Here is a 22,512-nt window from a genome sequence, read left to right as displayed (position 1 = left end):
TAGGATAGAGAGTAGGCCTTCTTTGGTTCATCTTTTTGTTTCTTTTTGCAACAGGCAAAAGCAGCACTTTAGCAACACAGGAAGCTTCCTTACACCAACTCTGATCATTGCTGCATCTAGCTTAGTAGCTAGATGACTGGCAGCAGCTCTCCAGGGTCTAAGACAGGGACAGCTTCCCAGACCTACCTGTAAATGCCAGGGATTGAACATGAGACTTTTTGCATGCAAAGCAGATGCATTGTCAATTAGGGCTGGGCAGGGGTTTCACCAGTGATAAACCACTGAGTGGAACCACTGACATCACGGTCTACTCCTGATGCTGGTCCTGGGCGATATATTGATATATCGTCCAGACCTTCTGTCAATGAATTATGACCCTTTGGCTGCAGGTTCCCTTCCCCTACAATTCAGAGAGCTCAGGTGAGGTGCAGCAGTTGCCATAGGGAACCTGTGGCTCTTCAAATATTGTGAGACTTCAATCTGAATATGTCAGTCAGCACAGCCATTGATCAAGGATGAGAACTGCAGGTTCCACCGCTGCCAGCACGAGAGCTCTAAGTTTAAAGGCATTCTTTAAATTATGTTTGAGCTGCTTCCCCAACTCACAAAGGGTCTGAAAGTCTAATTGTTTTACTCAAACTGGCCGGATTTCAGTAGGATATGACATGAACTGGCTAAGCCACGTTTTAATATGATAATTAAGTTTTCATCCATGAGATAAAATCAGCTCTTCTATGCACCCCATGGAAATCACCTGAGCTCCTTCTTAAGCTACCCCACCTCACTGGCCTCAATGTGCAACCTCCTTGATTGCTTTTGCTGCGCAGGAATGTGTCCCTGAACTGTGACGGTGCCTCCTGCTTGCCAGATGAATTATGGATATTTTGCACACCTTGGATTGTGCATGGACCAGATACGAGTAGAGCAATTGATGTGGCTTAGCAGATACGTAAGACAAGAGTCACATCACCCACCTTACTCACATCTGGTTCTTGCGCCAGCCTGCAGACCTGGGAAGGTGACTTACAAGAGAATAGCACCATTGGAATGACAAAAGCACCCACCCATTCATTCAGTTAACCATGATCCTATGCCAGATGTGTGAGGGGTGGGAGAAGATGAGAGAGGAGTAATCATTTTAGTGTAAAGGCACCTATCCTCTGGAATTCCTTCCCATTGCAAATCAGAGATCCATCACCTTTATTCTTATTGGCACCTATGTGTTTCTTGTCCAACAAGACTTTTGCACAAAGCTCTTTATCCCAGTATGTATCTCCATGGAAACTGAAAATGCTTCTACATATGGAATTGCTCGTTTGTGTATACAGAATTGGTTTTTTACTGTGGCATTGCTTTAAAACATTTTATGGGAAGCAATTCATAAATTGAATGAAATGAACACATTTTAATCCAATCACAGATTAAGTAAGACTTTTACTTTTCTTCAAACATTTGTAAGGGCAGGATTCTAGTTCAAGTTAAACAGGAAGATATACAGAGTATAGCTGTTCAAACAGAATCTACTTCAAGAAAACACACCATCACAAGTCATTGGACTAGTCTGTACCGTAAGACTCACAACTCTTTATGAACAAAACTTCCTCCCTCTGCTGGTGTGAGCTTGTCATTGGCCATAGCACCAGGCTCACACATTTCCAGTTTTAAGAGGTATACAGAAGATAGCATAGGAGATCCTATCCTTCCTAACTTTAAAATACTTCATGGGGACAGAATGCGCAATACTTATCACAAGTCTTACAATATTACCCTTCCATCATAATGCACTTTTGAGACATGTAACTAGTATATATGTATCTTTGGATGAGCTCCAAAAATGCTACACAAGGTTCTCAGGAGTTTTAGAAAGAAGAGGCAAAAAGATTATCTACAACTCTCTGAAATAAGTTAAGATCTGTTACAAAAGGAGGGGCACAGCTAGAGTCGGTATTGCTTAATACTTCCTGAATGCCAAAACACTCCCCCCCCCCCTATCCATTGATGCGATAGTTCAAATGGATTTCTGGCTTGATGTCACAGACTAAGTTGAGCAGGCTAGTCAGCACCTCCTCCCTGTTCTTCTGGAAGTTGTTCTGGAGAATGGTCATCTTCTCCTGAGTCTCCTTTTCCACCTCAGTGGTGGAACTGCCATGGGAACCAAGAGCCTGAGGCAACAAGGGGGGGGGGAGGAAAGTTTATTCAACAAGCAGTAATGCCGGAAAGTACATTTCATACCAGATGGAATTTCATGTCTTTTCTAGGATTCTTCAGTGCCTCAATCCAGAACAATTCTATGCATATCTACATAAGCCCCACTGATCTCAGTAGCTTTGTGTATGTGGCCCTCCAGGCAAGGGTGGGGGCTTTCAGTCCTCCAGATGCTGCTGAATTGCAATTCCTTTCAACCACAGCAAGCATGGCTAGGGGGCCAAAGTTCAGAAAGTCCCAGGTTCAGTCCCTGAATTCCCAAGTTAGGTATGGCAAAGACTCCCTGTCTGAAACCCCAGGGAGGCAATGCCAGTCAGTATAGACAAGTCTGGGCTAGAGGGACTAGTGGTCAGGCTTCAAAGGCCACCTGAAACATGCCCTTCCTGTAATACCGTGGTACCTCCGGTTGCTGACCGGATCTGTTCCAGAGGTCCGGCCGGATCCCGAGGTTTTCGCAACTGGAGAGACCGCTTCTGTGCACGCATGCACGGCAGTAGAGCACTTCTATGCATGTGTGCGTGGCAAACCCCCCCGAAATATACTTCCGGGTTTGCTGCTTACGTTTCCCGAAGTTTACGTAACCAGAGGGATACATAAGTGGATGTACGACTGTATAATGAAAGGAGAGGTGCTACCCAAAATCCAAAAAAACCCCCCAAAACATAAGTGTTATAATTTTAAACATGTTGGTACAAATGACTGGAAAATCCACATTCTTAGCAAGTACTGTAATGAACTTCAACTGCTATTGACAGCATTTAAAAAATAATGTTGCAAAAGAATGGTGAGAGAAAGTGACCAAGCACAGGTCCTTTTTACTATGAATCAGTTGCAAAGAGGGACTCCCGACTAGTACATGTTATCAACCTTGCAGCAAACACAATTCTCATTTTCTGTGAAACTATTAAGTTACAAGGAACATGCCCTCATTTACATCTAGAAGCCCTAACTTAAAAAAAATGAGAAAGGTGAATAAATACTCTATGTATATGCGTGTGAGTGCATGCCAGTTTAGCTTTTTAGGCTGGAGTTGAATGGGGGTCTGAAGAAGAGTGTATCATAGAACTGGGAGGAAAGGCAGCCAGAATGATCAGATGGTTAGAATAACTTTTTACGCTTAGGGGATGAATTGACAGGGGGAAGAGGCAGAAAATGTAAGTTGAATAACACATGATGTGAAGGAAAGTGGCTTCCCTGCAAAATTCCATTCACCCCCAAAAACATTATGGGCAGAAAATTGGGCAGGATGGAGAAGAGATTCAAATTCCACTGCTTTAAGATATAGCAACGGCCATTGGCTTTAGAAAGTTACAACATATCCACTGAGTGAAGAGCGGTCTAGATTGTAGGGATGATGACCCTGTGCCCTTCAGATGTTGCTGGATTACAACTCATCATCAGCTACGGAGTGAAGTCCTAACAACATCTGCAGGGCCACAGGGTCTTAATCTCTGCACCAATAACTGCTGTTAAGTCAGTTATATCCCAGACTTCCAAGAATCACCACAGGGGCGGGCAGCAAATCTGGGCAGAGAAGAAAAGAGAGGAGTGAAAAGAAAATCTTAGCTAGTATGGAAATATAACCAACCGCTGCTTCCTTGGCTTTGAAATCCTTCTCCCTCTGCAGGCGATATTGCTCAATTTCAGCTTGAGCTTCTTCTTTCGCTTGTTTCAACCTCCGGTTCTTTCCTTTTTATGGGGGGGAAGGGGGAGGAAAAAAAGAGAGAGGCAGGAGTGCTCAGATATCAGAGCAGTTAAGAACTGTAAACTGATTCAGCTAAGTTGCTCTGCTGTTTTCAGATTTTAGCAGGGGGTGCAACCACCTATTAAAGAAGTCAAGGGCTATTTATTATTTACTTATTGCACCTCTAACCCACCTTTCCTCCAGAAAGCTCAAGGTGGCCTGCGTGGTTGTCCTCCTCCTCATTTTATGCTTGCAACAACCCTGCAAGGTGGGTTAGGCTGGGAGGCAATGACAGGCCTGTGACAAGTCTGTCCAGTGGGTGATTGGGGTTTGAACTCTGGTCCCCCAGATCCAGCACACTCTAATCACCACACTATACTAGTTCTCAGCCATGGCTTAGTTACAGGCAAGAGCAAAATCCTTATTTGAATGCTGTTGAGCTGTGACGTCAATTCACAGACACACTTATAACCCCAAAAGGTCGATTCACCCTGACATAACATGTGTGTATGTCTCTTGCTACAGTTATGTACACTGTGTGTGCAATCTTTAGAATGCCACAGGTAGCCTTGATAACCTAAAGCATGCATTCATGGGTAAAGAATATAGGGCAGCCAAATTACAGGGCAGTGATGATATTCACTGTGTACAAACCAGGGAGATAACTTCAGTATGGTCTACATAGGATTACCTTTGAAGACAGTTTGGAAACTGCAACTGGTCAAGAATGCAGCTGCTAGGATGTTAACAAGAGATGGTACCTTGGAACACACAACACTGAAATACCATCTACACAGGTTACCATTTTTGTTTCCATATTCAATCAATCCAAAGTGCTGGTTTTGAGCTTGTGTGATCCAGAAAATAATTTTTAGTAGTGGTGTCCCACCTCTGGAGCCTAGGAAAGCTCGTTTGGCAGTCCCATCTCTTGTATTTTGGGCACCATGCAAAGACTTTTTTTCAATTCATTCAAGCTTTTCACAAAGCTTAGTTTACCAAAAAGCATTAAACTGTTATTACAGACTCACAGAATTGTAGAGTTGGAAGGGACCCCAAGGGTCATCTAGTCCAACCCCCTGAAATGCACAAAAGGAGGAGGAAAGGGAATTCTATGCAGACTGCCAAACAAGTAGGGTGCTGGATGTGAGTTTCCTAAGGAAAGGCCTCGGGCTTCACACCTCAGCCCCCCTCTACCTCTGCAGCTTTGGGGCAGCCAGGGTTGACTGCTGGGTTCCCCCACTCTGGATGTAACCAGCCCCAGACACCAGTGTGTGTTTTTTGGGGAGGGTGGCAGAAGGGGAGATCTGCACTTCACACACCCAGGGTCTAGAAAGATCCACCGTGAAGTTGTCTTGTACAGTTGTTAATTTCTCCTCCCTCATAAGCCCTAGAACCTATTTAGGGGGCATGCAGGGAGGGGAATTTACAATGCACTGCCCAAGGTGCTTGTGCTAGCAAAACTGTTTAGCCGTGTAACATTTCCTCACACTTTTGTACACTTGGTTTGCTGCATTGAATATTTTGTCCCCTCCTTGAAGGGCACGATACAGATACACAAAATATATAGCTGAACTTGCAATACATGTCAAGAGACTTGGAACATGACACTTGTAGGCCAGCCCCATGATGTGTGAACCCAACTAAGTTTTTGAACATTTGGGGCTGACTGGAAGCGACATCTTTAATCAAGGCTTGGGATTTGTCACATTTTCCAACATACAGATTAACCAGACACTTGCTTGTTACACTGTCTTTCAGGCACATGACATGCTTCCGCTGGTCTGACGAGCCAGCAAGTTCCTTCCTCCAAGCAGTCATGTTGGGAAAGATTCCAGATATTTCCACACACAAAAATAATATATAAAAAAGTGGATTAATTCAAATAAAGTAATTTTAGTTGAGCAGAAGGCTCCCGATTCCCAATAGACAAGACACTACAGCATATTACGTTTCTAGTCCAAGTCCCTAAGTGCATGCCAAGCTTTTGTTCAATCATTGCAGGATTACACAGCACATGACTTTGCAGACCATCTGCCCACCACAAACAACTGGCAATCTGCAGGCTAAAATTTGTTTGCACTGAGTAAAGTAGCTTATGCAAAAGATTGCCCAATGCATCCAAAAGTGGAAGCTGTGCTTGGAGCCAAGAGCAAGCCCCAGCCCAAACTTGATAGCCTTTTCTTCCTGACTGTATTGTTGCTTCACTCCTGTGCTACTATTCTACTAAGATTAGCCAAATGTTCTGCAGGGACCCTAAAAAAGCATACAAGTTCCCCTGTAGCACACCAGTTCTACCTGCAGTGTTTGGGCTCCTTCAGTAAACAGGTCCTCAACTCTGCCCTCCTGGACTTTGCTGTAAAATAGGGTTGCCATACATCCAGAATTTCATGAACATATCCAAAACAATGCAGCCAGAAACAGTGTCCAGGCAGAAATTGCTAAAAATGTCCAGGAAAATTCAGACATATGGCATCTTATGTCCACCTTTTGGGGCTATTTTCATATTTTAGTAGGGGTCGCAACCGCCTATTAAAGATGCCAAGGGCTATTACTATTTACTTATTGCACCTCTAACCCACCTTTTCTCCAGAGAGCTCAAGGTGGCCTCCTCCTCATTTGCCCAAACAACTGTCTGGATTTTCACTGTTTGAAATATGGCAATCCTATGTAAGAGACCACAGCCAGGCATCTCCAAAATGCACACCACCACACACACCTCTTCTATTGAAGACTCAGCCTTTTTAAATATTGTAATTGTAGCCCATTTTCTCTCTTATAAACACACACTCTTCATTAACCCAAATCCATCCTTTTCCTTCCCCACAGGACCCACCACAACCTACCTAACACATCAGCTCTTTTTCAAGCACAGATGTCTAAATAAGGATGAAATTATGTAGCAAAGAGATAACCCTTTAAAAAAATCCCTTCCTTTTTAACATGGAAGGAAACTATTTAGGGGGAACCAACAAAACCAGAAAACAAAAACACTCCCCCCCCCTATTTTCACTGGTAGGGGTGAGTGGGATAGAAGAAAAGTGAAGAGGAAAAAGGCACATAAGGAAGCATAGGGCTGGAGGGGCCAAATGTGTAAGAAAGCAAAGGGACGACGGAAGCATTGGGGAGACTTCGTTGGTAAGGAGTAAATGGGGGACATAATGAGGCAGGGGAAACACAGACATGAGAGAGCCACAGAAACATGGACACAGAGAAGGGGAGAAGGAAAATTTTATTTCTTTTTAACTCCCAAGTAAATAACCCTAGTCTACACATACTAAGCTGTGATCTCGCATAAGGTTTACCTGGCTTTGAAAAGGCGGTGCCACACTTCTGGCAGCATCCCAGAGCCCTTGCACCACCCTCCAAAAGTCAGACAAAATGGACGAATCAGTAATCTTTCATAAAATGGTGCCTTTGCGAGGTTGACGCCCCAAGTGGATTTTCTCAATTGTGCGCCAACTCAGCTCAGCGCCGGTGCAGAGAAACTGCTAGTAGCGCTCTGGGAAGGAAAATTCAGGGTTCTGGCAGGGTCCTAGAGCCCTTCCCTCCTTCTGAAAGCTGGGCAATCAATAGGCTTCTGGTGCCTGAGCTCTGGGAGCATCCCACTGCCCTACCAGTCAGACAAAATGGACGGACTTTGTAATCTTTCATAAAATGGCGCCTGTGTGAGGTCATTATCTGGCGCCCCGACATAGATCTTCTCAATTATGGATCTTATTAATTTTGTACCACCTCTGCCCTCCGCCCTGTGCAGAAGAACTGCCGGGACTGCTCTGGGAAGAAAGCTCCAGGGCTCTGGCAGGGTCCTAGAGCCCTTCATTCCTTCCCAAACTAGGCAAGCACTAATTAGGCTTCCAGCTTTGGGAGGGTGGTGTGAGGGTTCTGGGATGCTGCTAGAGCCATGCCACCACCTTCTGTGGTGCAAAATTGAGAGTGCTAAATATTTTGTGGAAGATTTCGAAGTCTGACCATTTTATCTGGCTTTGGGAGGTCAGCCAGAGGGCTCTCGCAGCATCCCAGAATGGCCATCACTTTTAATCAGCTGGACAAGGTGTCTGGCTCTAGGAAGAAGGCTCCAGGGCTCTGGCAGGGTCACTCCTTCCCAAACTAGGCAAGCACTAACTAGGCTTCCAGCTTATGAGTATACTACATAAACATAGTTTAAAAATGAAAAGGGCTGCAACTAGGGCTGGGCGATGCCTGGTTTTCAACATCATATGTCACCAGCTAAACATCATGATATACTGATATATCACAATATCTGAAATAAGGATGGAACTATGTACAAGCAATGACCAATGCACATGTTTCTGGTTGATACGTGATCACGCATACTGTGAAATCCAGAAGTGATCCAAAAAGTCGTTAAATGGGGACACTTTACAGGGGGTCCACTAACGCATGGGGGTCCAGAATGTAACCCCTGCACAAAAAGAGGACTGCCAGAAGAGGCAAACAGGGTAACGTCCTGGCAACTGCTACTACTTAGAGGTCCAAAACTTACAAAAAAAATTTTACCTTTAATATATTGTTGAAACTGTTATTTTATAGTACGTTTAGCACATTTTCTCAAATGTTAATGCTGTAGGAATAAGTAGCAGAAATACCAAAGGGATACAGAAGGGAAGAAGCAAGGAAAGAGGCTTAAACAAGAGGGCAAGGTTTATTTTTATGTTTTTAAAACTCAGAAGTAATTTACAGCCATTTATTTTTCGAGACTACCAGCAATAGCTTCCAAGCGAGCCCATTTGAGGGCAGCAACCCTTCAAAAGGGAGGGCTGGGCAACATGGGGGAGGCAATGTGGAAGGGGCTTCCTGCTCTTGCGAGTGCTCCAGAAGGGCTCTGGTGGCTGCTACAGGCAGGGCCTGCCAGCACAGAGAGCCCAAAATAAAAGGAAGTGGGAAATGGGTTCCCAGCAAGAAGCCTGGAGTCACTTTGGACCAGCGTATTCCTCAACCACCTACCAACCTGGCACCTGCACTTAAAACAAGCAGTTAATGGTGTCTATATTACTGAGGAAAGTTGCCAGGACTTTCTTCAGCGCTTGCTCTTGTGGTCCGCTGTCCCCTGCAGGGAAGAGAAGAGGCAGCAGAGCAACAGGGGTGGCAAGAATCATGAGAGAAGTGATGACCAGCTTCAGTTTTCCCCACATTGTGATTTTGTAATTACTCCGCGTACACATTGTGATTTGTGATATATGTTTCATAATGTTTATTATGAAACCATTACCACAATGTGGACTTCAAACAGATTCTGGGAGATCTGATCTGAAAAAGAACCTCTGTTGCTCACAATGACCAGAGCCAACTATACATAAGGAAGCTTCATCTTATGATCTCCTTCCAAGCCACACTATTCTCATGTGTCCCAGCAACCTAAGCTACCTCTCAGCACAACAGAGAAACAGTTGCCTCACCTCACCCTTCCTTTAAGTCCCAAGCCACCTCACAGATATGCTTTGGGCCTCCCCTTGTCATTTTATCTTTGCACACTGCTGCATAAATACAAATGTTAGACCCCTTAAACATAGGCTATTCATTGCTAACCCTTTCAAACTTGAAACAGTAAGTTCTTTTCTCTGCCATTTTCACTACTGGGCTTTCCATACAACCACTGTAAAGTTTCAGCCTTGCCTCCACTGAGGGAGGGATGACAGTTCTTACTGACAGCAGATCCCAGCTTCAATCCCTGCCATTTCACATCCTCTGCCAAAAACTCTGGAGAGCAGCTTGCAGTCAGTGAGGCAATACTGACTTAGACCAATAACATTATAAAAACTTTCCTGGTCACCATAATTTGCTTACTTACAGTACTAGCTGTGGAAGAAGGGAAGCCTGTGCCTCAGCTCCGTCACACCTCTGCCTGCCTGCCTGCATTTTCACGCTGACCACAGAGCATGGGGTTTTCCCTCCTCCGTGGCTAGCAATGAAATAGGCTGGTATTCTCTTAATAGGCTAGTAATAAAATACTGAAGGTTAGCAACTTATGATCTTATCTGCAAAATATGGGGAATAATAAGTCTTGCCTTGCCACCCAGAACTGTTGTCAGGATAACAACTTTTATGCAACATAACATGAGAATTAGGTAAACAAGAATTCCTGAAAAGTTTGAGTGAACTAAAAAGTGTATTTGCACTGTGCCAGAAATATAGGAGGTGGCACTGCCAGACAAGCTTTGCTGAGCAGAGAGTTCCAAAGGTAGGACACCACAACTGAAAATTATTTTTTGGCTCACACAGTCAAAACCAGCACTTTGGATTGATAACCACGATAATTTGATTTAGTGCCAGCCATTTGTTCAGTGCTTTAGAATAGTTGTCTTAGCCTGCATTTTTGAATTCCTGTCCATGAATAAATACGAATGAATAAGAATAAACACAAATAAATATTTAAAGCAAATAAATAAAAATAACGGGAATAAATACGAATACATTAATAAATAAAAATAACGAAATACGAATAAGTAAATAGAAACACATCATTTAAGAATGAAGAAATATGAAATAATAAAGAATAATTGAATAAATGACAACAAACGCAAAGACATATTTAAAAACAAATACCAATGAGTGAGTGAATAAATAAAAATGAATAAAACTGCACCCAGAGTACTAAGCTACCCCGCCTCCTCCTCCAGCCCCAGCCCGCCCACTCACTCTTCCGGGCCTCGGCCACCTTCTCGGCTGCCCTCTTCTCGGCCTGCAGCAGCTGCTGGATGCCCTGCGACTGGCTGGCCATGGCGGTGAGGCAGTCGGCTCGGCTAGCGGCGGTCGCGGCGCTCTCCGGCAGCTCCTGCCGGCAGCTCTACTGGCTCAGGTCGGCTCTCTCCCTCTTCACGACCAGGCCGCTGCCGCCCCTCTTGCAACTCCCCTCAGGCAAGGACCGGAACGGAGACCAGCCAGCGACGCGGGTCACCTGACGGGGAAGTCAGCGGAAGAGGCCGTGCCAGGATTTAGTTCCTCAAAAAAAAAAACAAAAAGAAAAAAACCAAGGAGGGATTGGTCAGTGTTGTTCATCCTCGTTTCCGGCGCGCGTTGACGTCACCTCCGGCGCGAGTTGGCAAGCGCTGCGACGCTCTAGCCGCCACGTCGTGGGGAGCAGTGCACCCAGCCACCTTCGCCTGAAAGCGACATCATTTTTTTTTTTCTTCACGCGCCCCTTCGAACTGAGAATTAAAATTAACAGGAGAAGCTTCTTTGACGAAGAAGCCGCCCAAGCAAGAAAAGCCGGGTTTCAATTATCTCTGCACTCTATGGTTTTCCTTCTCCATGGTGTCACGTGGCGTGTGTCACTTCAGCTCACGCCTCACCCGCGAAAGTCCTCACTGCGCACGCTCGAGCTTTAGTCTTTTAAACTCCGCCTCCCGGTGTTGCGCGCGCGGACGTGCCGTTCCTTTGCCGCCGGCTTTGCCTATCGCTTGTGGGCGGCGCTTACTGCTCTGGCTCCTCCTTCTTTGTTATGCTACCTTCACCACACGCACACAGATCAAAACATTGCTCGACTACAGTGCGCTGGCGCGAGTGTCCGTCCTTCCCCTCCTCCACCCTTTGCCAGGCATTAAAAATACTCAGCTGTCTCACGTGAGAAGATAACAAATGGTGCTCAGCCCACAGGACCTTGCCACAGCGAATTTCACCTCCTAGTTACAGCGTCTTGGCTTCCACGTTACGATCAAGCGGTGTTTACATATAAATAAATACACTAACATAAGTTCCAGATGTTTGTACAGTATGTACAAGATGTATGCTCCAGATTCAGTGTAGTAATTCAGAAGAGATATTTTGATAAACGAGAAAACGCACATATTTATTTATCAGTTTCATGAAATTCATATGTTGCTTTATTGTTAAAACAAAACAAAAAAGCCTTAAAAATGGGTGGCCCCAATAATGAAATACTGTACCCTCCCTAGGCAAGTGAGAGAGGTGCTAGGGTCAAAACTATGCTATACAACACAATATTTAATTATTGCTTTATGATTTGTTTTCTTTTACACTAAAAAAAAATAAAAAATAGAAATTTGATTGCTTTATATAGGTGCAAGATTGGTATAAGAATGCTTCATTGATGTTTAATACAGCAGCAATCACAAAAACAAGAAACCATGTATTCAATTCAACCTTTCCTTAAGAATGGACCCTTTTCAATTAATGTATCTAAGTTACTCATATCCATTAATTTTTGATGTGGCTACTCCGAGTAGAACTTAGCCAGATACAACCCTAAAAGAAGATCCTCCAAGTGTCCCTATTTTCCCAGGGACATCCCTGGTGTCTCATTTCATGGGAGAAACGTTGGAGGGTATGGTTATTTGACTCTCAAGGTGTCTGAAGGCAATCCTATGTAGGGAAGTGGGTTTTTTTAACGTTTAACGTTTTATTATGTTTTTATATAAGTTGAAAGCTGGCCAGAGTGGCTGGGGCAACCCAGGAAGATGTGGGTATAAATAGTAAAATTATCATGATGGAATATGACGTCCCTATTTTCATCGGAGAAATGTTGGAGGATATGTAAAAGTGTATTGCATGTTCATTAACTGCTTCCAACTCTATATATGGTTGAAAACTTTCTTGCGTCTTATTGCACCAGTACATAACAAAACTTTTCAATAAATAAATTATCTGCTTGTCTTCCATCCTTCACTCTTACAATATGAGTTGATTTCACCATATCAGCCAATTCCCATAATCTTACTATCCCATCTTTTAATGCCGGAATACATTTCCCCCAAACATAGCGGATTCTAATACAAGCAGCTGTTACCAAATTTATTTTTAATTTTGTGTCTGCTGGTTAAACCATATCCATATCCAAATAATATAGCTAATGTTCTACTGGAAATTCATATCCTTTGTAAGCTTAATTTCATTTATTGCAATTGTCCAAAATATTGATCTCTTCAAACACAACCAGAAAGCAGTGTCATACCACTTTTAAAAGTCATGGTTTCCCACTAAGAACCCTGGAAAATGCAGTGTGTAAAGAGTGCTGAGAGTTGTTAGAGGAGACCCCTAGTTTCCACAGAGAGCTACAGATTTCAGAGTGGTTTAACAATCCATCTGCAAGGGGAACTATGAAAATGTAGCTGGGGGTGGGGGTGGGGGAACAGAGGCCACTTCTCATCACCCTCAACAAACTATACAGTACAGCTGTCAGGATTCTTGGGGGAAGCCATAGCTGGATATAGCCTAAACCATGCTGGTGTTAAATGCCTGCGAGATACTGAAGGATACTAATTTGTAAATAGTGCAATTCCATACATGTCTGCTCTGAAGTTCACCTCTCCACCCCCCTTGGGAAAACTATAAGAAACTCAACACCAGGGGTCAGCAAGGTTTATCTTGCCTAGGCTGGATCGGTCCCGCAGAGATTCCTCCATGGACCAGATTGCGCACATGCGCAGAAGCGATTTCAGGCACCGCGGAAGTGAGTCCCCGTGCCGCACTACGCTGGTTAAGCGCAGTTCACGAGTGGACAGCTCAGTTCGGGGGCGACTCGTGGGCCGGTCAAACTACCTCTGTGGGCCGCTTCCAGCCCATGGGCCTTAGGTTACTGACCTCTGCTCAACACTCACCTACTCTGAAGCACCCCTATGGGCCTGGGATTCCCAGTTATGTGTAAGCTTTCTCTATTGAGTGTCCACCAAACAGCAGTCAAAACCAAGGGAGAAAGAAGCAAGTGCCAGGGAGGGCGTGGTCCCAGGCACACATTTTTTGTGGGGTGTGTGTGTGTGTGAACCAAATGCCCCCACGCAGGCAACCACAGTGAGGCCCAGCCTGGTGCTCCTATCCACCCGCCTAGAGCTTTGTCAGTTGGCTAGGCTTCTGTGCGGGTGGGCAGGCAGCTTAAGGAGGCCTTGCTTTGCTCTGGTGGGAGTGGGGTCACTTAATGCAGCTTCAGTGGCATGGGAGGGACTGGTGCCCCCCTGCTCGGTGTGTGCACATACCCACCTGCACACATGCAGACTGCCCGGCTCGCGCACATGTGCCCGCCCTGAGCACTGACAACCGACACTACACTGCTGGTTTAAACGTAAGTACAGTGGTACCTTGCGTTAAGTACTTAAATCATTCCGGAGGTCCGTTCTTAACCTGAAACTGTGCTTAACCTGAAGCACCACTTTAGCTATGGGGCCTCCCGCTGCCTCCGGAGCACGATTTCTGTTCTCCCCCTGAAGCAAAGTTCTTAACCTGAGGTACTATTTCTGGGTTAGCGGAGTCTGTATCCTGAAGCGTATGTAACCTGAAGCATCTGTAACCCGAGGTACTACTGTAATTCTAACCGGTACTGCAGTGTGAAAGGAACATTAGAAAATGGAACAGAAGCACTGGCATTATATTGGGGAAACTAATACAGTGGTACCTCGGGTTAAGAACTTAATTCGTTCTGGAGGTCCGTTCTTAAACTGAAACTGTTCTTAACCTGAGGTACCACTTTAGCTAATGGGGCCTCTCACTGCCACTGTGCCGCCACCACACAATTTCTGTTCTCATCCTGAAGCAAAGTTCTTAACCTGAGGTACTAATTCTGGGTTAGTGGAGTCTGTAACCTGAAGCGTATGTAACCCGAGGTACCACTGTACTCAGAAGAAAAAGCAAAAACTGCAAACAGTACACTGAGGACTTTTAAATACTAAACCTGAGGTCTGAAGGTCGTAATTCTGCTGAAGTTCAAGAACAACAGATGAAGCAGAAATATTGTCTGTGAGAGACATTACAACACATGGTCCACAACCCCCGGCGTTTAATGCTAGATTATATTGCAGCTGCAAAGTGTGCTAACAGCTTGTTAGAAATGACCCCATTTACACAGAGAGCCAACATGCTCTCTTTGCTAATCAGATTTCAGAGGATTTCGTATGTAGCACATCAGATTCAGCTCCAGCCCGAAGAAGCTGGAGAAGGGCACTCAGCGACCTAAAGAAGTAGTCGTCCGCCCCCCCCCCCCCGCTTTGTATTTTTATGCACTTTGGGTGCCTTTTGCGGAACATTTGAGCTGTGTACTGACATCAAGAGCACATGTACTTCCCTGTGGTGGGTGGGAATTATAGAAATTCTCTCTCTGCACAAGATAATGAATGGAAAGGGTAATTTGGTGAGAAGAAAAATATTGGGAGCAGTATAGTCAGTGCCTCCCCCCCCCCAAAAAAAAAAATGTTAAAATGTGCCACTTACTGTAATAACTTTATGGTGAGTACTGGGATATACATAAATTTTTATTCACAAATTTGTATAAAACATGTAACAATTTTTTAAAACTTCTAATTAGTAGCCACATTAATCAGAATGGGGGAGGAGAGAGAAGGTTACTGGCAACGCAAAAGACCCATGAAAAAATCCACATTTACTATGGTATCTAACAGTCAATAACAAGCGTGGTGGACATCGCTATGGAGGGAGCTTTGTAACTTTGGTGCTACTGTAGTGAATGCCCTGTCCCGCATCAACACCCATTCATGCAACCCTCTCTGTCCTCCATTCAAGCAAGCGAGAAGCATTATCGGAGTTCAAGAGACATATTCCAGATGGGCAAAAGCATTCAAGTCTGGTGCAAAAGTAGGGCTAGTGAGAGATGTGGTCTTGCTCAAGAGGAGGTGTAGCCTGGGAAGATTCCCAACGGTTACACAAAGTAGCCCCAAAGGCCACCTTTAGTTCCCAGACTTTAGGTTCAGAACCCATGATTCAGTGCTTTAAAGGTTAAAAGCAGCACTTTTGGATCTGGATTGATGAGCACAGTAATAACACACAAATTGTTAAGAGAGCTGAGGAACACTAGTGGGAGCAAAACAACAGAAGTGAATGGACACCCTCATTCATATTTCCTGACCGTGGCCAAGGGTCTTTAGTAATCTAGGTTTGGTCAGAATAGACCCATTTAAATGAATGGATCTAAGTTAGTTGTTTCCATTAGCTTCACTGGTTCCAGTTTGACTAGAACTCACACTCAATGCGGCCTATTCATTCAATGGTTATGATGGAAGTTTATAATGGGATGGGACAATTTGCTCTCCTTATAACCTTCATATTATATTAGGGCCTGATTAAGAAGTTGGAATCTACAGGTTGGTGATGTTGGCCTTCTTAAATATATCTCATTATTACTAACTTGGATAGATGCAAATCGGAGACATTGAATTGAGGCAACGACTGACTTGTTCCAAGTAACGACACAAAAACAACCCAGAATTTCACTCTAGGCAGCAAAAACACAATGCCAAATACAACCCAGTAATACAGCAGCCACTTTCTCCCCACACTTTGCTTGAAAAGGGGGGGGGGAGAAATAACAATTGGGCCTGCCAGTGAGATCATGCTCCCCATCCCTACACTAAACCAAACTTCAACTAATAAAAGCACAATAAAACCACAAATTGCTCCACAGACTACTAGAGAGACCTTGGCCTTTCTTCTTGAAAGCTTGGCTTGTTTTCTTTCTGCCTACTTTGTGCCTGCCTTGCAATGGTTTCCCAACAACCGAAGTGCCTCTGAGGGTCCTGCAACTGACATTGCCTCATTGTGCCATCATTTTCATTGGCCAGCTGAGAGAGCAACTGTGCAGAAATCTTCTCAACCACCAACTTTAATGACTAATTCCCTCCCCTCACCCTGTCAAAAAAACGCCAGCGTGTCTTTACAGTTGAAACCAACAGTTTCCTAAGTCTAAATTCTACCACTCTGTTCTACTGCTACAGTCTTTAATGGCTTTATTCCACCCTTCCACCCTTAACTGTTACAGAGCTGTAATTACGCTGAGGAATGGCAGCACAGTTCACAACCCGTTCTCATCCATTCTTCAGCCACTGAGCAGCTCAGATGCTGCAGTCATTAACTCCATTATCCCACCACCTGCCATTGCTACCTTAATATTACTCTGTCTGGGAGCAGTAATTAATTTGAGCAACAGCAACACTTTTCCTTGCCCTTCTAGCCTCCACCCATCAGTACTTCAACCACTGGGATACTACTACAGGGCAACTGAACAAAAGTGTTGAGTTACACTCCCACTCTATTGACAGAGCACAAACAAAAGCAAGCCATAACTTGTGTATGTGATAGAAAACCGTAACAGGAGTGGTGGCTTGCTGCAGAGATGGTGGAGTCATAGGCAGATTCTAAAGTCAATAATATGTTGACAAAAACCCGGTGCCTGCCCCTCTCTCTGCCAAGCAGTGGCAAGAGCACATGGGGTCAGAGGCATGCCTACAGGTGTGTGTCCCTTTGGAGAATAGAAGACACGGCAGAGACTGTCGTGCTTTAAGAAATAGGGTTTATTCGCCTATTTGCTTCTTCAGTCTGCATGGAGGAAGTCCAGATCTTACAGCATGCACCTTTCCAGAGGCAGCAGCGCAAGTAACCTTCAGGCTGCTTTCCTCAAAAAAATGGATCCCAGCCTTTCTTTCCTTTCTTCTTCCCAGAAACACCTTGCCCTCCCCCAGAGCAGTTACCCTGGAAACCAGCTGCACTGGGTATTGGGTGCAGAGTGGCCTTCAGCTCCAATATTTTTGAGCAGGGAGCAGTGCCATCACTGTGTGCCCTCCACATGCCCCAGCCTCCTCCCCTTCAGCCGAGTAGCTGGGCGGTGGCTCGAGCAAGTGTCCTGCCCTCATCTGGGGCACACCTGACGGCATCAGGTGACACATCATGTGACCATGTCCCCTCAATTTGGGGGGCAAGTCAGCATTCCTGCTGGCAACCTCCCAAATCCCCAATCTCTGGTAATATCTAGGGCCCTTGTCTTGTTAACGCCCCTCAATGGGCCCTCAATGGCTTTCTATTGTTCCCTTAATTGTCCTACCTTGACCAGACTACAAAATAGTTCCTATGCATTGAACCATCCATATATATATATATATATATATATATATATATATATATATATCCCTTCCCACCCCAAATAATCTCAATCCTAGAATTTATTAATTTCTATGTTTATCCTAAGTCTATAACAGTATTCCTCACTATGGGATAAGGGGGAGTGATGGCCCCAAATAAGGATGGAAGAGAAAGCAGAGTTGACCCTCCTGTGCAACAGTTGATGTATGGGGAGACAAATCCTGCCCTGTTCAGGTACAGGAGATTCCCAAGCACTGCACAATGGATTTTGACAGGTAGGTGGGATATCCCACCTGTCGAAGTTGGCTTGTGGGGATGGAGCCACATAAGGATCTGCCCTGTGGAGCCAAATGATTTTTTTGGCAGTCTATAATCAGGCAATAGGGGACGCGGGTGGCACTGTTGGGTAAAACCTCAGCGCCTAGGACTTGCCGATCATCAGGTCAGCAGTTTGAATCCCCACGGCGGGGTGCGCTCCCGTTGCTCGGTCCCAGCGCCTGCCAACCTAGCAGTTCGAAAGCACCCCCGGGTGCAAGTAGATAAATAGGGACCGCTTACTAGCGGGAAGGCAAACGTTGTTCCCTGTGCTGCGCTGGCTTGCCAGATGCAGCTTGTCCTGCTGGCCACGTGACCCAGAAGTGTCTGCGGACAGCGCTGGCCCCCGGCCTCTTAAGTGAGATGGGCGCACAACCCTAGAGTCGGACACGACTGGCCCGTACGGGCAGGGGTACCTTTACCTTTTAATCAGGCAATAACTTTTTCATTTTTCCTGTTTCATTCATTGTACAATGTAAGTTGTGTTTTAAACCCTATCTGTAATTTTATAATCATGTCCATTTTATCCACACCTGATTTTTTAAATTAATTTTTACTGTGTTATCAAAAGCTTCTCGTGTTGAATTTGTTGTTAATGCTTGCTTTTCCATTTGTGTGTATTGTCTGTCTCTGTTGTTCAATAACATTTAAAACATTGGAGTGGCGGGGAATAGCTCCAGCCCTGTTCTATTTATAAGTGTGCTGATACCAAAAAATATAATTAAATCTTTATTTTTAAAAAAGCCCTAATGTGACCTATGGAATTACTGACAAAAGGGCAAGTGCTGGATCCATCACCACCAATTGATCTACTGTGGCTGATACTTACTGAAATGTTCTGTGCCAAGATGAACACATCATGGGCACCTCCACCACATATGGTAGTATGTTCCTGGGAAATTACAATAGGGAGAAAATCCTAGTTGTACTGTTGTATAACACCAGTTTATCACCTTGTACAATGTCTCTCTTATCTGACTCTGAAGTGATTGGTGATTTCAGCCACCCTCCATGCCATATATCATCCTGTGGCACATATCACAGATCAGCTTCCCACACCTCCAGCCCCATTGTATTTCCTATTTCTGGCAGAAGTTCCATATATTACCTTGAGTTCACCCCCTTTAAATCAAGGTTGGGGTTAAAACAAATACCTTTTAAAAATCCTAAACCTCTGATTGCTTCAACAGTTTTGGCCAGCTGAACATTTGAACTTGTCCCAGTGGCAGTCAGATGGTGCACACTTCTTCCAGCTTTTCAAAGGACTGGCATCTTTGAACAAGCCCCAAAGTAAGTATAGTCCTTTTAACTCCCAGTCTGTATATTGCCTGCATTTACTAACCTCTGAAAACTGTAGATGATACAAAGATAGCAACAGGGGTGATCTCAGTGGTGCCCCCAGACCCTTAAGAGTTTGGAGCCAGTGGTGGTGTATTGGTTAGAATTAGGACCTGGGAGTACAGGGTTCAAATCCCCACTCAGCCATGAAGCTCATTGGGTGAGCTAGGTCCAGGCCTAGATGCAGTACTAGGTCCTTGGCAATTTTCTACTGGGATAATGTGGCCTATTTTTCACCCCTGCTTTAAAGATCAAACCCAGCACCTTGAATTGGGTTTAGAAATAAATCAGCCAATACTGGGGCAATCAATATAAGCAGTGCTTTCCTTCCCTGAAAAAAATGTTTAGGGGTACTCTAATTTTCCTATTCATATTGAAATACTGCCCCTCAATGAGGCCAAACTTAGATTCACAAAATGTTTAGGGGTATGTGTACCCCTGCGTCCCCCCAGAAAAAAGTACTGAGTATGAGTATGCTAATTTGTGCCCATCACCATTCAAGGCAGTGGCATACTGTACCAGCTGAAGTTTCTGAACTGTCTTCATAGGTCCATGGAGAGCACCTTACAATTGTCTAATTTCCAGCATTAGATACTTCCTCTCCAGAGAAAGGAGTGAAAATACCACGGCTGGGTGGAGAATTCCAATTTGTTTGCATTTGCTTCTCAAGCACTAGTGATTAAACTGCAAAATAAGCAGTTTTATTCCACCTTTCTATTGTCCAGATCTATTCCCCACACTGTAATAGAACTCCTCCCCACACGGCACGCTGCTTACTTGTGCAAGGTAAATTGGAGAAGCTGAAAATCAATCTCTGCTCTTGCCACCTCATCCATCAGCTCTGAGAGTTCCCCTAACAGTAAACCTTTGCCTGGCAAAACTTGTTTTTCACTGTCTGGCAATTGTGGAGGGAGCCCCAAACCCAGACTAAAATATTAAGCAGCTGCTAATGCAAGCACAGAAGCTGTAAACCAAACAACTAATTGAGTTTGTGGTGTGGGAGTACAGAGAGATCCACGTCACGTAATGAAATTGTGTGTTCCTGTAGACTTCTGGAATTAATAGCATAAATTAACCTGAAATAACCATGGTAACACAGTGATAGTTAAGAACAATAAATCATCTTCCACACAGTTACAGGTGGTTCAAGGGTTTGGGGGGCCTTGGAAGAAGTTTGTAAAGCTGTGCAAAGGAGTAAAAGTGCCTTAGAGACATGGCAAACATCTAGGGGAAAGCCCTTTCAATATTCCCAGCTGTTTCTGACCCTCATTCAGAACCCATCCATCACATACAATCCTATGAGACCACTGTGTAATTTGTAAGCACTTGCTTAACAAAACTATATGAAGTGCCAGTAGATTGCTGGGAGGGACAGACATGGGGACGGGAGGGGTCAATGAGTATGCGAGAAACTCTAATTACCTACTCTGGATTTAGAGAATCAGCTTTACTGAGAGAGATGTGCCAGCAGATGGCCTTGGCCTCCTCCTTGTGGGTGGGGAAGTATGAGTATGTGGGGAATATGACTGTAAGTGAAGAAGAGGGGGAAAAAGGAAGTAGAATAATAGAGCTGTAAGGTTGGGAGCGACTCCAAGGGTCATCTAGTCCAACCCTCTGTAATACTGGAAAATTCGGCTCAAGAAGCTCTTACAGATGGCCATCAAACCTTTCTTTAAAAACTTCCAGTGAAAGAGAGTCCACCGCTTTCCAGTATATTTTGTTCCACTGCTGAGCAGCTCTTAATATCAGAAAGTTCTGATGTTTAATCAGAATTTCTTTTCTTGCAATTGAAATCCATTGGTTCAGGTCATACCCTCTGGAGGAAACAGGAAACAAGCTTGCTCCATATTCCATGTGACAGACCTTCACATATTTGAAGATGGCTATACTCTCTTATCCAGGCTAAGGATGCCCAGTTCCCAGTATCCCAGCCTTTTTCTTAGCCTTAAAACAAACACAAAAAGGGAGCAGGTATTTGGGCCCTCCGCTCATAACAGCTCTGCAGATGATTTCCCGAACATGTTAAAAATCTTTAGATATCAGTGCAATGTGGAAATCATCATCATCATCACTTGACTAAAACAGGCTGTTAAGTAGTTTTACAAAGTACAAAAACCAGTCACACACCTTAAAATATAAGCATCCATAGTTAAAATGCACAATAAAACAATCCCATTAAAACATCAAAACATAATTACCCATAATTAAAATATGTGTTAAAAATCACCCAGCAATTAAAAAGGGGACTGTGGTTGACAGATGAAAGGAATGCTTCTGCAAACAGGTGCATCTTCAAAAGCGAGCAGAATGTCAACACAGACGGAGCCTCCTGTATTATCAGTAGGGAGCTCATTCCATAATCCCTGTAAGATCAGCTCTTAATAAAATAAAAAGCAGCCTAGATTTCCCTATAACTTAGCCAGGTTGCCCTCTAGCACAAATATAAGTGGGCTAGCTCTCTATTGCTCCCTTTCCTCCCTGCTACTCTGTAATCATATGAGCCAACTCTTAGGGGTCAAGGGAGCTTCAGCTCCCTCCAATAAAATATTTCAGCCCCACCCCCTCCGTTGATGGGCATTGCCATTCAAATGGTTTGCATGCATCATATCATGTGATCAATTATGTAGAGGTGCAGCTTACCTGCCTTTCCCCCATTTTATTCAAGTTGGCACCATAGCTGTCAACTTTTCCCTTTTCTTGCGAGGAATCCTATTCAGAATAAGGGAATTGCCCTTTAAAAAAGGGAAACATTGACAGCTACGGTTGGCACCCCTGCCCATAACTCTGTGGTACAGTGGTACCTTGGGTTACAGATGCTTCAGGTTACAGACGCTTCAGGTTACAGACTCCGCCAACCCAGAAATAGTACCTCGGGTTAAGAACTTTGCTTCAGGATGAGAACAGAAATCGTGCTCCGGCAGTGCGGCGGCAGCAGGAGGCCCCATTAGCTAAAGTGGTGCTTCAGGTTAAGCACAGTTTCAGGTTAAGAACGGACCTCTGGAACAAATTAAGTACTTAACCTGAGGTACCACTGTGTAGGAAAAAATGTCCTCTTCCAGCACAGACTTAAAGAGTTTTCTCTCTCATGGGCTAGCTCTGAGCAACTCAACTGAAGGGGAAAAAATTAATCACAAATC

General features: G+C 44.4%; 1 protein-coding gene and 2 long non-coding RNA genes across 3 annotated transcripts in view; all 3 read right to left on the bottom strand.

The window, feature by feature from the left end:
• The window catches only part of LOC310698664, a 207,943-nt gene that overhangs the window by 48,589 nt on the left and 136,842 nt on the right, over positions 1 to 22,512 (bottom strand). The window lies entirely within an intron of this gene.
• ATP6V1G1 (ATPase H+ transporting V1 subunit G1) lies at positions 1,415 to 11,320 on the bottom strand. Its single transcript, XM_083486064.1, has 3 exons — positions 10,547 to 11,320; positions 3,794 to 3,894; positions 1,415 to 2,162 (listed from the first exon to the last, which is right to left on the bottom strand). Exons 1-3 carry the CDS (start codon positions 10,626 to 10,628, stop codon positions 1,989 to 1,991), a joined length of 357 nt encoding a protein of 118 aa, XP_083342190.1. The 5' UTR covers positions 10,629 to 11,320; the 3' UTR covers positions 1,415 to 1,988.
• LOC310698656 lies at positions 3,907 to 10,519 on the bottom strand. Its single transcript, XR_014521665.1, has 2 exons — positions 7,192 to 10,519; positions 3,907 to 6,532 (listed from the first exon to the last, which is right to left on the bottom strand). It is a non-coding gene; the product is annotated as an uncharacterized lncRNA (long non-coding RNA).

This window comes from Podarcis liolepis (assembly GCF_965112155.1).
Source record: "Podarcis liolepis genome assembly, chromosome: Z".
In the NCBI taxonomy this organism is placed as follows: domain Eukaryota; kingdom Metazoa; phylum Chordata; class Lepidosauria; order Squamata; family Lacertidae; genus Podarcis; species Podarcis liolepis.
Note: the sequence above shows the minus strand (reverse complement) of the source record. Positions and strands in the feature narration are given on the sequence as shown.